This window comes from Sinocyclocheilus grahami, unplaced genomic scaffold, assembly GCF_001515645.1.
Source record: "Sinocyclocheilus grahami isolate Dianchi unplaced genomic scaffold, SAMN03320097.WGS_v1.1 scaffold76.1, whole genome shotgun sequence".
In the NCBI taxonomy this organism is placed as follows: Eukaryota; Metazoa; Chordata; class Actinopteri; order Cypriniformes; family Cyprinidae; genus Sinocyclocheilus; species Sinocyclocheilus grahami.
In genome coordinates, this window is record NW_015505255.1 from 2,812,953 (window position 1) to 2,828,478 (window position 15,526).

The following is a 15,526-nucleotide window of genomic DNA, read 5'->3' on the forward strand; positions in this document are numbered from 1 at the left end:
CCTTATTAGTTATATCGTAACACATACACACACAAATTATATGTATGTATGTATTAGGGATGTCAATTTTCCATAATTTCCATGATCGATCGTCGTTTAAATTAACGATCAATTAATCGTTAACTTTAATGCAGCAAAATGCGTCTATTAAAGCCACTCAAAAACCACTCATAGATGTGATTATGATAATTTGATAAAGTGCAAGAGAGCTCGTTTGAGATCATTTTACTTTGTTGACTGTTTCCTATCCTGACACGGAGACCGCTGAACGCGCCTCTTTAAATGGTTTCGTGGTGCTGGTTATTGTATTTTAAAACACAATTGCAATGTTTTCAACTGGCATTATGGCATTTAAAATAAAATTATCCCAAACGTAACTGTGGCACGTGTGGCTGTGCTGCGCAGTCAGTGAACCGCTTCCATCGGTGCTGCTGCAGCAAAACACACTGTTGCTCACATGAAACATCATTATGTGAGTATTATGACCAGTACTTAATTTGATCCTGCTGGATCCTGTTCCGGAAAATGTCAGATTTAAAATTTTTGCCTTGCGGTAGGCCTATTTGTTTTTAAAAATCCGGCATTGACAGTGCATTAAATCGTGACAGTGCATGCATGCGTGCATACGAGACGCGGGTTTGGATAGATGTATTTGGAGGTTATTACTCACTTCTCATTCGGCACAAATCCAAATGTTTCCATATTCACAATGTATTTGAATGTCAAACTATTATTTATAATGTAAACTAGGCTTGTACTTTATACGCATTCGCATATAGACGGAAAAGATCATCCTCTTCACATGAACGAAAACGTCCTTGGCATAACAGCAGAGTGGACCGGTATACTACGGTCTATTTAAACTGACCAGTGTAACCTTTTATATGTTTGGTTGACTGTATTTTATTTTGATAATGAACAGACTGCGATGTAAGTTTGAATTGCTAGAAAATGTGGGGTGTGTGCGCGAGGCGCCGGTGAGATCGAACAGCTGAAACATAAAAAAACTCAATTTTTGGAGTAAGGTATAATCCGCAAAAGTGTTTACTTTTATTTGTGTTTACTTGTGAACGATGCGCTTAGTTGTGGCATCACCGTTTAGTGACAGCATTGAATGCTCCGGGAAAACAAGTGTCGGTCACAGAGCCTTTTAATTGCTGTTTTGAATCCAGCAATTATATATTTACAAATTATAAGCTCTGATTATGACAAGTGTGGTATAAAAGCTTTGTTTATTAGAGGAATATTTGGTTAGCTGGAAAACCTTACATCGCGACCATGCTTTTGGATGCCGTTTGAGGCCATATAGCCTACATTTATGCGGCTTTGTTCTTGGTCACGAATTTCCACAAATTCAATAATATTTAGGCATTGTTTCTTTTCCTAAATCTAATTTCGCAGGTTTATTTTATTGTCATTCACTTTCTATCACTGTTTTCACATCTCTTACTGTGGTAAACATGCGGAAGGCAAATGAAAGATTTCATGGCCATGAATTAAGAATTAGTTCGATGTATTAATTTGTTCCCTCATTTTAGTTAAATCATGGGTTATTTAAGGAACAAAATTAATGAAACATGGACAGTGGCCACAAATTAATAAGTCGTAGGAACGAATTAACAAGTTGTAGGAATGAATAGTCTATCTGTCCTGTGTCCCCGCAGCCCTGCAACCTTCACCTAATTGTTTCAAATATGAAACAATTATCTGGGGAAATGACTGTTACTACATTTATATTGCATTCCATGTTGAAGAACTTTGTGTTGTTTCTATTTTAATGTACTTTTAAAGTTTAAATCCCTTTAAAAGCTTAATTTGGAATTATGAGTGAATGATGATGCATTTATATACCGTCACTCACAGCTGCTCGCATGTGTTTTGCGCATGAGCCGCACGCAGCTCAAAATTAAACGACTTAATCGACCATGATAGCTTTAATCGATTGCATCTCTTATCGACAATTAATCGATCATCTATTAATCATTGACATCCCTAGTATGTATGTATGGCGATAATACCGCATACCGCGCTATTGAGCCACTTAGAATTACCACAAGGGAAATTCCGTCACCGTGACAGCCATATGCGTTGCGTTGCATCGTGCCACGTAAACATAAAACCATGTCTGCATTTGTGATCGGAGAAATGACAAACAACAAGTGCTACTCTACACTGCTCAAAACTCGCGTTTGAATCGTCAGTGGCAAGTTCTTTAAATATAAAAAACTTACAGTCTGTGAGTCAGAACAGCTGGCATTGTAGTCTACTCTCCCAGGATTAGGAAACAGTCCTCCATAAAATGCGCTGCACACATCTGAATATTTGGGTTAAACTGTTCTGGAACAGTGTTGTAAATACAACTTAACCACTGATTTCTAGTCATGTCCTCTTTTGGAAGGCCAAACAAAGTTTCGCTTTCACAACAAAACACACAGTGTCTCCACAACATGGCCGCAGCGGCAACAGCGAGAATAAAAGTTACGCTTTCTTTCTTTGCGTGAACATTTGGGTGGCGTTATGCAAATCTTCCCACATAGTGACGTAGACATGTGGGGGCGTGTTAGAACGAGCCGTTTTAGGTAGGCATGGTTGACTTAACTTTTATAAAGAATATCTGGATTTGAGACTTTAGTCTTTACAATTTTACAGATCTTCTTTATGCACCAAGAGCTTGTAACACTCCAAAGAGAAAGGAAAAATTGAAATCGCATCATATGACCTCTTTAAGGCTGGAATAGACTACATGGATTTTCAACTCTGAAATGGGGTTTAAAACACTTCTCAGACTATGTACATGGTTATGTACAAAACTAAGCCTCGTACAATAAATTAAGAATCAGATACTACCAGACTAAGTTGTTCAGAATAAACTCCTGCAGAAACATGCACCTCATTGCTAGAAGAATTAGCTAAAAAAAAAAATTAGCTCAAAATATCAAACGTGTTCAATATCCTCTATCTGGATGGATTCATACTGTAGTCTGAAGCTAAAAATTGGACTCTGTGCCCATCTTACACTACATAATTTTCTGTGAAATCTGTCAACTCAGCTCTTCAGACTGGCACTGATTTTTGGCATCTAGCGTTGACTTGTCTAGACTGTAAATCAAAAAAAATAATTGCGCAGAAGTCATGTATATTCCAACCTTTATTGTTCCACTCCTGGCCTTGCCTAAGCTTTCATGCAGGCGTAATGGGGCCATTCTTCTGAAGCCTAAACAGTCTGCTGTTCTTCCGCCACCAAGGACAAGAACCCCTAGGCCTCTCTCTCTCTCTCTCTGTCTGTCACATGGCTCACTGCATGGGCATTTTTCTTATGGTCGGGGCCCCTGCTGTCAGCTCTTGCAGTCCGATGAATCCAGCACCTCTGCCACTACAGTCACATTAAAGGAATGTGTGGATGAGGGTCAGAGGAGGGATCGAGGAACGTTGAGATTGTGAGAGGTGGATGCCTTTCAAATAGGTTAGATCCTCTCACAATAAAGCCTAACCATGAGAGAGAGGGGTAGAAATGGGGGCATGAACTGAATAATGCCCCTGTGCCAATTAGGACCATGAATGAGATGCCTGCTAAGCAGCGTGGTAAACAGGTCAGAGGGTTAAACTGTGTTTTCAGTGCAGATATGTGGGATGTACAGTGGGTGGTATAGGAAGTATTCCTTATTTGTTTGATTTTGCTGGTGTTATAAAAGGTTTTCTCATTAAAATGTTTTATTGCAGTCTTATATTGACCAATATAGTTTTCCTTGTTCATTTAGTGAAAAAACATTTTAAATATGTAATTAGACATACACAATGTGTGCACCATTAGTGCTTGAGTCTGTTTTGAAACTCTCAGACTTACTGTAATAATTTATCCAGCCTGGCATCTACAGTACAGGGGTGAAGGAGCAGAAGCACAAACCGTTCACGTCAGCTCAGGGTTAGAGCTATAAATACCGTCTGCTCTTCCTCTCCTTGTCTTTATCATTCCCTCTCTCTCTTTCTCTGCGTCTGTCCCTTCTGACTTATACCAGCGCAGCTTGTTCGTGTTGTAGCAGTTTGTTTGTATGATGTGTGCATTGAAAGCAGAGACATGAGTGGGACAGCTGTCGTCTGATTGGTCAGACAAGAGAAGTTGAATGTCTCAGGAGCGCGGGGCATTTTGGGCAGGTGTTTTTAATAGTGATCACATCACTCTGTTCTGTTGGTGGTGATATACGGTGTTATAAGCCAGCCATAAATTAAAAGTCGCATGAATTGATAATGTGTTGTCTATGCAACATGCTATAGATCTTATGTTTAAGTTTTGTTTTGACCTTGTAATTGACCCTGTTAGACTACAGTATTGTCAATAGGCTTTATTAATCACATGCTTTTATTAGACACATGCTCTAAACTTCTGTGAACTTCAGAGTAAAATCACCTCCTGACAAAGAGGAGAAATACCTGCTGATACAAACTCATTGACTGTGCTTAGACTTTGTCCTAACTGATCGCTTTCTCTCTGTCTCACTGTCAGAGTACAACAATGGAGGAAACTGTAATATGGGAACAGCACACGGTGACTCTTCACAGGGTGAGTGTTCAACATTGGCTCTTTTTCATCTTCTCACTTGGTGCTTCAATTTTCTTCCCCTCTACATTTTCCTACTTCACCATTCCTCATCCAATGTCCCCAATGTTCATATTTAGCCAATCTTAAAATGAATATCTGTTTTTCCATTCTAATGTTCTGATGCCTACATTCATTTGTAGAATGCAAAATTATTGATTTTAGTTTTTAGTGAGATATAAAATACAGAATAGTTGTTTTTTTTAGTAGCATCTAAGTAGTATCTAATGTTGATTTTGGCCATATAAATGATTCGCTGATATGTGTGTTATGGGTAATAACCAGAATATTAATATTAGTGCATCCCTACTCTTTCTATTTGTCTTTCTTTCCTCCCTCTCCTCTCTCTTCTCTTTTGGGATGGCTAGTTACAGGATGTGTGGTCATTGAGTACACAATAGCCGATCCCCCAGATGGCAGGAAGCAGTGTCTGAGAGGACAAAATGCCTGCTATGCTCCACTTCCTGTTCCTTTTCCTCTTCCTGCATGTTCCTAGGCTCAAACCAAACCTAAACCAGTCTGAGAACGAGTCAGAGATTATGCAACAGTCAGTTGGGCACAGTATTATTAAGCCCCTCGTTCTGTAAGAGCTGGAGTACTGTGGTCACTCACACACATCTTTGATCGGTTTCATAACCTGATATCTGTGTAACACTTTAGTTCAGTCAGTCCCACTTGTGACCTGTTTTTTGATGTACTGACAGCCTAGACAAGATAACAGGTGTACAAGCGCTTTTTTAAAAATTTTTATTGGTGGAATCTGTGTAGCTGTGTCAGACCGCTCCTGGCTAACAGTATTACATAGCTGTTACTCTCCGCAAAATAAACAAGGCTGTATTCTTTCCCCCTGTGATTATATGTGCTCCTCACCTGCTCAGGCTCTTATGATTTATAGCTGTTTGTGTTTAGAGGAAGGTCAGATGGTTTGGATGGCAGAGAGAGGTAGAACAGACCAGTGTGTGTGTGAAGATGCCCAGTGACATGACAGGAAAGGCTCTAAACAGAGCTCTGGCCATCTGTCTGGAGTCTGTCTATCACTCTCTACCTCTTCAGTCTTATCTTCCTTTCTTTCAAAAATGTTTTATTGGTGGAATCTGTGTAGCTGTGTCAGACCGCTCCTGGCTAACAGTATTACATAGCTGTTACTCTCCGCAAAATAAACAAGGCTGTATTCTTTCCCCCTGTGATTATATGTGCTCCTCACCTGCTCAGGCTCTTATGGTTTAGAGGAAGGTCAGATGGTTTGGATGGCAGAGAGAGGTAGAACAGACCAGTGTGTGTGTGAAGATGCCCAGTGACATGACAGGAAAGGCTCTAAACAGAGCTCTGGCCATCTGTCTGGAGTCTGTCTATCACTCTCTACCTCTTCAGTCTTATCTTCCTTTCTTTCTGATTGCTTGAGTGCAAAAGTGAGAGCTCAGAGCTTCAGACACCTGGGAGATTGAAAAGCTGCCAGACATTGCAAACGCATATCATTCTCACACACACACACACACACACACAGACAGACAGACAGAGTAACCTACATATTGGTCTTCATCATTCTGTTCCATGTAATGTAATGTAATTATACAGAGATGTGCTGTGAATTCAAAGAGCTCACTCTACACCGTGTATGTTCATGTCCTTTGCAGGCGCCAGGTTTCGGGTTTGGAATCGCCATCTCAGGGGGCCGTGACAACCCTCATTTCCAGAGTGGAGAGACCTCTATAGTGATCTCAGATGTGCTCAAAGGGGGACCAGCGGAAGGACTTTTACAGTAAGATATTTAATATTTAGGGAATTCAACATTTAAAACAGATTTTTAACTAACATAGTTATTTAAATGAAAATACAATTTGTATGATTTAATATTTGTATGTATAAAGATGCATAAAAAAAAAAAAAATCATATATATCTGTCTAGCTATATAAATACTAAAAAATATATTAATGTATTATTTATTTATATATCTGTGTATATATAATAATTTTATGTAATTATGACTTATACAATTTACTTTTAAATTATATTTGTTAAAATATTATTTATATAAAAACATTTAGATTTTTATTTTCTTCACAATATAAATATATATAAATCTCATATAAACGATATATATATCTGTGTATATGTAATTACAAATTTATGTAATTATAGCATATACATTTTAATTCTAATTTATAAAAAAAACTGTATTTGTTAAAATATTTATATTAAAAAATCATTTAGATTTTTATTTTCTTCACTAAAATATATATTTTTTGTCTGCAGAGAGAATGATAGAGTGGTGATGGTGAACGGTGTCTCCATGGACAATGTGGAGCATGCCTACGCTGTTCAGCAGCTGAGAAAAAGTGGAAAGAATGCCAAAATTGTAAGTTAACAACACATCATCCCTCATACATTGCATCAGTCCGGTACAACCTTGAGTCTTAACTGGGCTACAGATGTGAGTAGTGGGCTGTGATGGAGGATGGAAGAACTCGAGGAAGGCAGGAAGTGGAGGTGATCAGTCATGCCTGAGCTTTACATTAAGCAGTGAGGAATGCTGGGAGTCAAACTGCAGTACTGCAGAGTATTTGTCTTTGTGAGCGTACAGGAGCTGTTAGTCAGTGTCTAGAACACTTTCTGTTTTTTTTTTGTCCTCTCTGAAGAGGCATGACCTTTAGAGCTAGATTTTTAATTTTTTTTTTAAAGTGATCAGTACTTTAGGGTTTCTGTGATACGAATGATATGGATACACACATTCACAGCTGATACTGACATAATTGATGAATCCACACTTTAAATGAAGATACATAAGAAAATAATATGCACACTCAGATATTCCCCAAAAACATATGAATATGTAATATAATTAGTTATGTTTTTATTTTGGACTCTGAGTGCAATTAATGGCCTCATTTGATCACAAAATGCATTGACCAATCAGAATGAAGTATTCTAGAGAGCTGTGTAATAATGGTATATAACGGGCTATTGCCCTTGCTAATGTTAACATATTAATATACTCTATTGTTACCTTTTAGAATGTAAATCTTATTCATCTGGTTGAAATGTTAATATATTGCCTGTTCAGACTATCCGCAGAAAGCGGAAGGTGCAGATTCCTGTAAGTCGAGGGGGAGACAGAGAGACTATGTCAGAGCGAGAGGAAGAGGACGACACTGAGGAGGATGATTATGAGGGACCAGCACGTGCAGGGGGAGCGAGTGGAGGCACTAGCAGCAGAAACGAGCGCAGCGGCAGCACCGGAAGGAGAGACCATAGTAATTCCCGTGAGAGGAGCATTTCCCCACGCTCAGACAGACGATCAGTTGCATCCAACGTCCCGCCACGACCTTCCAAAGTCACACTTGTCAAGTCCCGCAAGAATGAAGGTGGGTGGAGCTGTTAAAAATTGGAGGACAAACCACTTAATTACTATTGATGGCTTCAACAGAGGGCTTGGCAAACATATTAGAATGTGTAAACAGGTGTAATGCAGGCTGTTGTACATTAGCTAATGTGATTAGTCTACTGGCAGAAATACCCACAGGGTGCTTTCAACAAGAACAAAGCTGTAGTAAGTTACTCAGTAGCCAGATTTATCAGTCACTCATTAATTCAAGTGGATTATGTCTGTTATTGTTCATTCTTGTGTGTATTTTCTGTTGTGCACAGAATACGGCCTGCGTCTGGCCAGCCACATATTTGTAAAGGACATTTCTCCCGAGAGCCTTGCAGCCCGTGATGGCAACATACAAGAGGGAGACGTCGTCCTGAAGGTATGAGAAGTGGTGTCTGGGATGGATCAGAGATGGTTTCGGGAAAATAAGAGAACTGGATTGAGCGGTACCAGCGGTAGTTGCTGGTACCCTTACTTGGCCTGAAAAGCTTCACCAGTGTTTTGTGGACCCTTAATATTTCTATAAAAATGTTTGGCTGTTTTAAGTCGTTGTTGACAGATGAGAAATTGTGAACATTTGGCTCCCTCTAAACTCATGAAAACCGCTCCAAGTTATCTATCATGTTCTCAGCGTTTGGTTTCCCATATATGGACTGCCCACTGTGAACGTTCAAAATGATTGACATGCAGAAAGCACCTCAAAAGCCTTCTCAATGGCTGAATGAAGAATCTAACAGCTTGTGGTCACTGTTTGTTCATAAAGACTAGGGCAGATGAGTGTGATATCTCAGCTTAGGTATTTATATCTTTCAGGGATATTTCCATAAAGGCACTTACAGCACCTTTGGGTACAGTAACTTTAAGCACACCCAAAATTTTCACTCTCGTTCTTAATGTTTATGTTATTATACTTTAATTTCTACCTATATATGCTCAGACCTGTCAACCTGTACGCATTTTGCGTAGCGGATACACATTTTGACCTCAAAGTACGCTGGTATGATTTGTCACTCTAAACTACGCAAAACAACCTGGTGACGCCTCTGTTCACGTGCAGTACTCAAAGCAAGCAACAGAAAAAGATGAAGAGTTCAACCAATCAGGTTTTGCTTTTAAATTTCCGTGCGTTTTATTTCTCTCCAAGCTGGCTCTGTGAAACGCCTGCATCTGAAAAAGCAACACACGCCGAGCATCTTCCCTTGTAATGACTAAACCTTTTGTCCAACAACAAAAAAGAACATAACATTCTTTTACTCCACAACATCAGACAAATATTTAAAATAATTTCCCCCTTGATGGCTTCTTATCACAGAATGACGCAGAAATAAATTCTACACTGGAATAACGGCTAAATCGATTAGCAGTGGATTATAAATATAACATTACTTAATTATTAAAATACTCGAGGTGGTTTTATGAACACAGATAAACATTGTCCAGGGATTAAAGTTCTCCGTCGCTACGATGGATTTCCGTCAGTTGCCACAACATCAGACAAATATTTAAAATAATTTCCCCCTTGATCTGATGTGGCTTCTTATCACAGAATGACGCAGAAATAAATTCTACACTGGAATAACGGCTAAATCGATTAGCAGTGGATTATAAATATAACATTACTTAATTATTAAAATACTCGAGGTGGTTTTATGAACACAGATAAACATTGTCCAGGGATTAAAGTTCTCCGTCGCTACGATGGATTTCCGTCAGTTGGAAAAAATTAGGGGAAAAGAAACACAGCGCATTGTTGTTGTTGTTGTTGTTGTTCTGCCGGCCGGCACACCAGAAATCATCCCCGCCACGGCTGCAGCTTCTCAGTGAACAACATAGTGATGGAGCTCGCATCATTCACAGTCGGGTTATTAGCAGAGAACACAGAGTAGGACTTGAATTTCAGGCGCAGGATTGTGGCTATTAATAACAATTCTACTCATTCCCGCAGGTTCCGCGCTTATAGCACGATGACAGATGACGGAACTTATCATTTGCACGTGCTTTTGAGTCTTGAGAACTCACTCGCGCGCTCTCATTTCCTGTGTGCCCACAGATCGAGATAAGGAGAGTGACAACTTTTAATAGTCATTAAGGGAGTTTGCAAATGTGATATTGATTTAATACAACAGTTCAATAAACAAGTACTGCCTAATTTTGCTCTATTTCTTCAATGAAAATAGTTCCAAATATAGCAACAGCTCAGCCGCTGAGCATCTCTAAAAGCAAACACAGCAGTGTTTAATTCATTCAATGAAAGTGCGTTTTTGAACGAATCTAGTGAGTCAGTGATTCATGATTACCCATTCATAAAGACAGTCACTTGCTTCATTCCTGAATGAATAAACGGTTCGAACGAATCAATTGCATGAATGATTCAGTGATAAAATTAGTGACTTGCTGCCACCTGATGGCGGATTTAGTTTCATTTTTAGCGTATAATTGCAGTTATTTAAATCATTTAATATTTCTGTATTCAAAATGTTATATTTAAAACATTAATCTCCACATGAATGTATGAATTTAATTGCACTCATGTCACCTCTGAGCCTCATTAAACTTCTGAAAATGTACCTACAAGCCACTTTTATGTTTATGCCACCTCTGTAGTACAAATTAATTTTTAATTTCATATGATTGGTAACTTATTTGTCTTATTCTACTACTTATTGTTTTAAATAGAAATTTTAAAAAGCTTATAAACATACAGTGGTGTGAAAGTTTTTGCCCCCTTCCTGTTTTTTCAATTGTTTGCATATTTGTGACACTTAAAAGATTCAGATCATCAAACCAATTTTAATATTACGCAAAGATAATGCAAGTAAATACAAAATGCAGTTTTTAAATTATAATTTCATTTATTAAGGGAAAACAGCTGTCCAAACCTACCTGGCTCTACGTGAAAAATTATTTTCCCCTCCTCTTAAATCATGAAAGAACTGTGATTAACCACATCATTTTTGAAAGCTGAGTTAAATTTCACTAGCCACACGCAGGCCTGATTACTGCCAGACCTGTTGAATCAAGAAATCACTTAAATAGAACCTGTCTGACAAAGAGAAGCATGCTTAAAGAGCAACACATCATGCCGTGATCTAAAGAAATTCAAGAACAGATGAGAAACAAAATAGTTGACATGTATCAGTCTGGAAAGGATTATGAAGCCATTTCTAAGGCTTTGGGACTCCAGCGAACCATGGTTAGAGCCATTATCCACAAATTGAGAAAACTTGGAACAGTGGCGAACCTTCCCAGGAATGGCCAGCCTACCAAAATTACTCCAAGAGCGCAACGACGACTCATCCAGGAGGTCATAAAAGAACCCAGAACAACATCTAAAGAACTGCAGGCCTCACTTGCCTCATTTTGTATTTACTCAGGTTATCTTTGTGTAATATTAAAATTTGTTTGATGATCTGAATCTTTTAAGTGTGACAAATATGCAAACAATTAAAAAACCAGGAAGGGGGCAAAAACTTTTTCACACAACTGTACAGTCTAGAATTTGACAGATGAAAATGATGCCATTACAAAGGTAAAAAGAAAATACCCCTGTAAGTCACTTTAAGGAGTCAAATGTCACCTCATATTAGGAAGGATCATTTTTGATCAGAATGTTTGATTATTGATCAGAAGGTGCTCCTAAATTTTTTAAATTAGGAGGACAAGAGCTCCTAAAAAGAAAATTAAGCATAGAGCCATATGTGTAACAGTATATTAGATCCGGGCATGAGGTCTTAAAGAGACAGCAGCCTAAATAAACCTCCATTATACAGTGAAGACTAACCAGTGTTATTTTACAGTTGGAATAGATTATAGTTAGACCTAACTGAAAAAAATTAAAGTACTGTTAATTTAATTTGTATCTTGTTATTGTTTTTGTTTGTGCTATTGATTGTCATTATTTTTTACTATTTACTTGTCGTTTTTAGTTAAAATAAATTCAATTCTGAGTGCACATGATTCTTTGGTGGGGAGGGGGCGTGGTCCATGGGAAATAGTCCTGCCGCCACAGCTGGAAAAAATCCTATAGGAAACACTGCATACTTTTAATAAAATTAGAAAAATGCCATTACAAAGGTAAGAAAATGCCCCTGTAAATCACTTTGAGTCAAATGTCACCTCATATTAGGAAGGCTCATTTTTGATCAGAATTTTTTATTATTGATCAGAAGGTGCTCCTAAATTTTTTTTCACAGGTATGGCTGTGGAATGGGGTTTGGCTGAGGAAAACCCCTGCATTGTCGCAGTACAGTGTTTATTATCTTAATGTTCTTTTTGAATGTCATCATTCAAAGCGTTTCTGTCTTCTTTCATTCTGTTAGTTGATTACGCTGGCTGTTTTTGCCCATATTAGGAATTTCCTGCAGCGTCCTGAGTTCTATTTCTTCTATAATGTATATGTGGATTTTCTGGGCGTCCAGTGTGAATGAAACACACATTACATGTGTTCATAGCACTAAATAATGGCCAGTCCATAAAAATAATACTACTTCTTTTTTTAAATAGCATTTAAAAATAGCAAAAAATAACTAAACCAAAAACTGTGGTAAAAAAAATTAAAAAACTGAGGCATTTATTGGACCGTGGGCTAACTGTATTGTTGCATCCGTACTGTTTACTCTGAAATACTGGATAACAGGAATATCACAAACTGAGGACAGACCCTGATTATTAACTTATAAACATTTTTTTTAACATTAAATCTTGCAACAAGATTTCACAGAGAGTTTATAATTTAAAAATGCTTCATTTATCAGCATACATTATACCTGGCTTATATTATTTGATCAGACCTTTGTCACTTTTAAGCTGTATTATGCAAAATGCCAGACTTATGTATCCATAGTTCATCCACAAAATGGTGTTCTTTCTGTTCTCCTTCTCCTCTCCATATAGATCAATGGCACAGTGACTGAGAACCTGTCTTTGATCGACGCAAAGAAGCTTATAGAGCGATCGAAAGGCAAGCTGAAAATGGTGGTGCAGAGAGACGAGAGGGCGACACTCCTAAACATTCCAGATATGGACGATAGCATTCCCTCAGCTAATTCAGACAGAGATGGTGAGATGATCCTAGTTAAAAATGTACATCTAAAAATAATCTAAGATTAGACTTAAGGTCAGACATTAACTTAAGACTTTATATTTTACATCGTGTTCATTACATGGCTTTCTTGTCCTTTTTATTTTCCTTTTTCTTGAAGAATTTTTGTCTTTTTCTAAAAGTCAACTTGGATTAAATTCAAACTTGGAAATCATGATTTGTTTCAACAGACATTTCAGAAATTCATTCACTGGCATCAGATCATTCCCATGAGCACACCCGTCGCAGTCGATCCCGTTCCCCTGACAAACGCTCAGAGCCCTCCGACATCTCCGGCCACTCTCCACAGCAGATGAGCAACGGCAGGTAAGAGACACCAGAAATGCTTACATTAACCAACTTAACTTTTCCATTAGTGCCCCTTAATTCACTGCCATGGTTAACGTCACACTTTGGATTGTCTCACTAATTTAGAGAGATGAATATATACACTATATGATATGCATGCAAGTCACATCTCAGCTACTAGCAGGTTCAGATGTCAGCTAGAGCAGTAAAGCTGCATCGATCTGCCTAATGACAGAAAAGTGCTCTGATTGATTACTGGTCCTAAGAGATATTTTAAGGTTTCCATCCCCCTTACTCCTGAGCCTGCTTTAAATGTTATTATTAATCGTATGAATCAGAATAATCAGTGAAGCAGATAGGACTGATTTGCACACTTACAGCTTTAAGAAATATTACACTTACTGTCACTGATTTGTATTTGTGGAATTTTGTTTTTTCTTTTTTCGTTTTGTTTTACTTGCAGTCACAGGAGAGTGTAAGTGTTGGTCATAGTGCAGTGAGCTTGCTGACCGTAACTCAGTTTGACACTACAGTAGAGCTGAGCTCATGTAGCTGTCTTAACTAACGTAGTAGATGTGCTCTAGCACTGTAGACGTGAGAAGTGTTGACAGCAAGTAGTCTGATGATTTCTTTGTGTGTATGTTTGTATAAGAGACAATGAAGTACAAGAATCCGTGTTTGCATGTGTTGTATGATGCTCCAGACTAGTAAAAACCTCAAAGGTTTGGACATATCAGCTTGTCTCATATACCATATGCCATTTAGTTTATGTGTGTGTGTGTGCGTGTGTAATCGGAGTAATTTTAGCATGCCAAATTAGTTAAGTTAAAAAAAAAATCAAGAGGCGACTTGTTGCCAAAGAACTTGACTATGACTAGTTTAATTTGTCACCTGAGAACATGACATGACAAGTTTATTTACTGAAAGTGAGGTAAACTCACTTGGTGCATCACAAATATAATGTATATGCAAATATAAACACTAGTCCTTTACCAAAAATGACTGTGGTAACCACAGTTTTTTACCAAAATATGTACTAGTTATCATTCCAAAAAACAAAAACAAACATAGAGCTATCAATTTATTGTATTTATTTTGTACAACATTTTTTGTAACTTTTTTTTGTTTCTGTTTTATGATTTGAGTCTCAGTAATATCTTTATCTTCATTTTGGTGTGTGATTAATTGTTCAATTAAAAGTTGATTAAAGGGGTCATATGATGCTGCTAAAAAGAACATTATTTTGTGTATTTGGTGTAATGAAATGTGTTTATGCGGTTTAAGGTTAAAAAAACATTATTTTCCACATACTGTACATTATTGTTTCTCCTCTATGTCCCGCCTGGTGGATTTTGACTTGAAGATCGATCGGTGTATGACATCAAAGTACGGCGAGAGAAAGCAAAAGGAGACGTCCGACGCGGACTCTTATAGCTCTCGCAGTACTTTGATGACACACACCTATCGGTCTTAGCAGCGCTGTTTCAAATCGAGTGCGGGCCATCAGCAGAAAAAGAAAAGAAATATAACAGCAAACAGCCAAAAGATGTATGGGAGATGGATCAGTTTGTGAAAGCGAAGAGAAAAGCCGTAGATGAAGTCGCACAGACCCAGGCAGGTGCTGGTCATTCAAAAGCTAAATGCAGAAAATATGACGAGGCATATCTTGCTCTCGGCTTCACTCACCGTGTCTATACCAGACGCTACAGTTGTCGTGTCGGGCCGCAGCATCTCTACACTAGACGCGACAAAGCGGCCGTTTCAAATCATTTTAACTTAGTGTCAGTACGTCATAAATAGAACAAGGCATCAGTTTAATGTTGGGTTTTGTCGTGTCGCGCCCTATACAGTCTATGGTCGAGCTGCATCCAGTGTAGACAGCGTCACTGATTATAATGCTTCTACTGTATTTTGCCACTCGCGTCTGGTGTAGACATGGTGTTTAATGTTGTTAATGATTTTTTTTTATAGGTTTAAATGGGAGCGCGACCAAAAATGTTTGAGAACCACTGGTCTAAAGTTAACAGACAGTGTTTAGTGCAGTCCACATGTTTACATATGTTTATTACAGTGACTTTGAATTACCTAAAGTAGTGTGGTAAAGCAACAGATGTGTTTTTATATTTCTGCAATCTACTTTAGTTTGTGTGATTTGTTACTGACTTTCATATT

General features: G+C 38.1%; 1 protein-coding gene across 1 annotated transcript in view; it reads left to right on the forward strand.

The window, feature by feature from the left end:
* LOC107586031 (tight junction protein ZO-1-like) overlaps positions 1–15,526 on the forward strand; it is a 136,513-nt gene that overhangs the window by 89,017 nt on the left and 31,970 nt on the right. Inside the window, exons 3-9 of the mRNA XM_016273243.1 lie at positions 4,502–4,558; positions 6,229–6,353; positions 6,849–6,951; positions 7,657–7,957; positions 8,241–8,344; positions 12,859–13,024; positions 13,237–13,372. Of these exons, the coding sequence (XP_016128729.1) occupies positions 4,502–4,558; positions 6,229–6,353; positions 6,849–6,951; positions 7,657–7,957; positions 8,241–8,344; positions 12,859–13,024; positions 13,237–13,372 (992 nt within the window). The remainder of the gene's footprint in view (positions 1–4,501; positions 4,559–6,228; positions 6,354–6,848; positions 6,952–7,656; positions 7,958–8,240; positions 8,345–12,858; positions 13,025–13,236; positions 13,373–15,526) is intronic.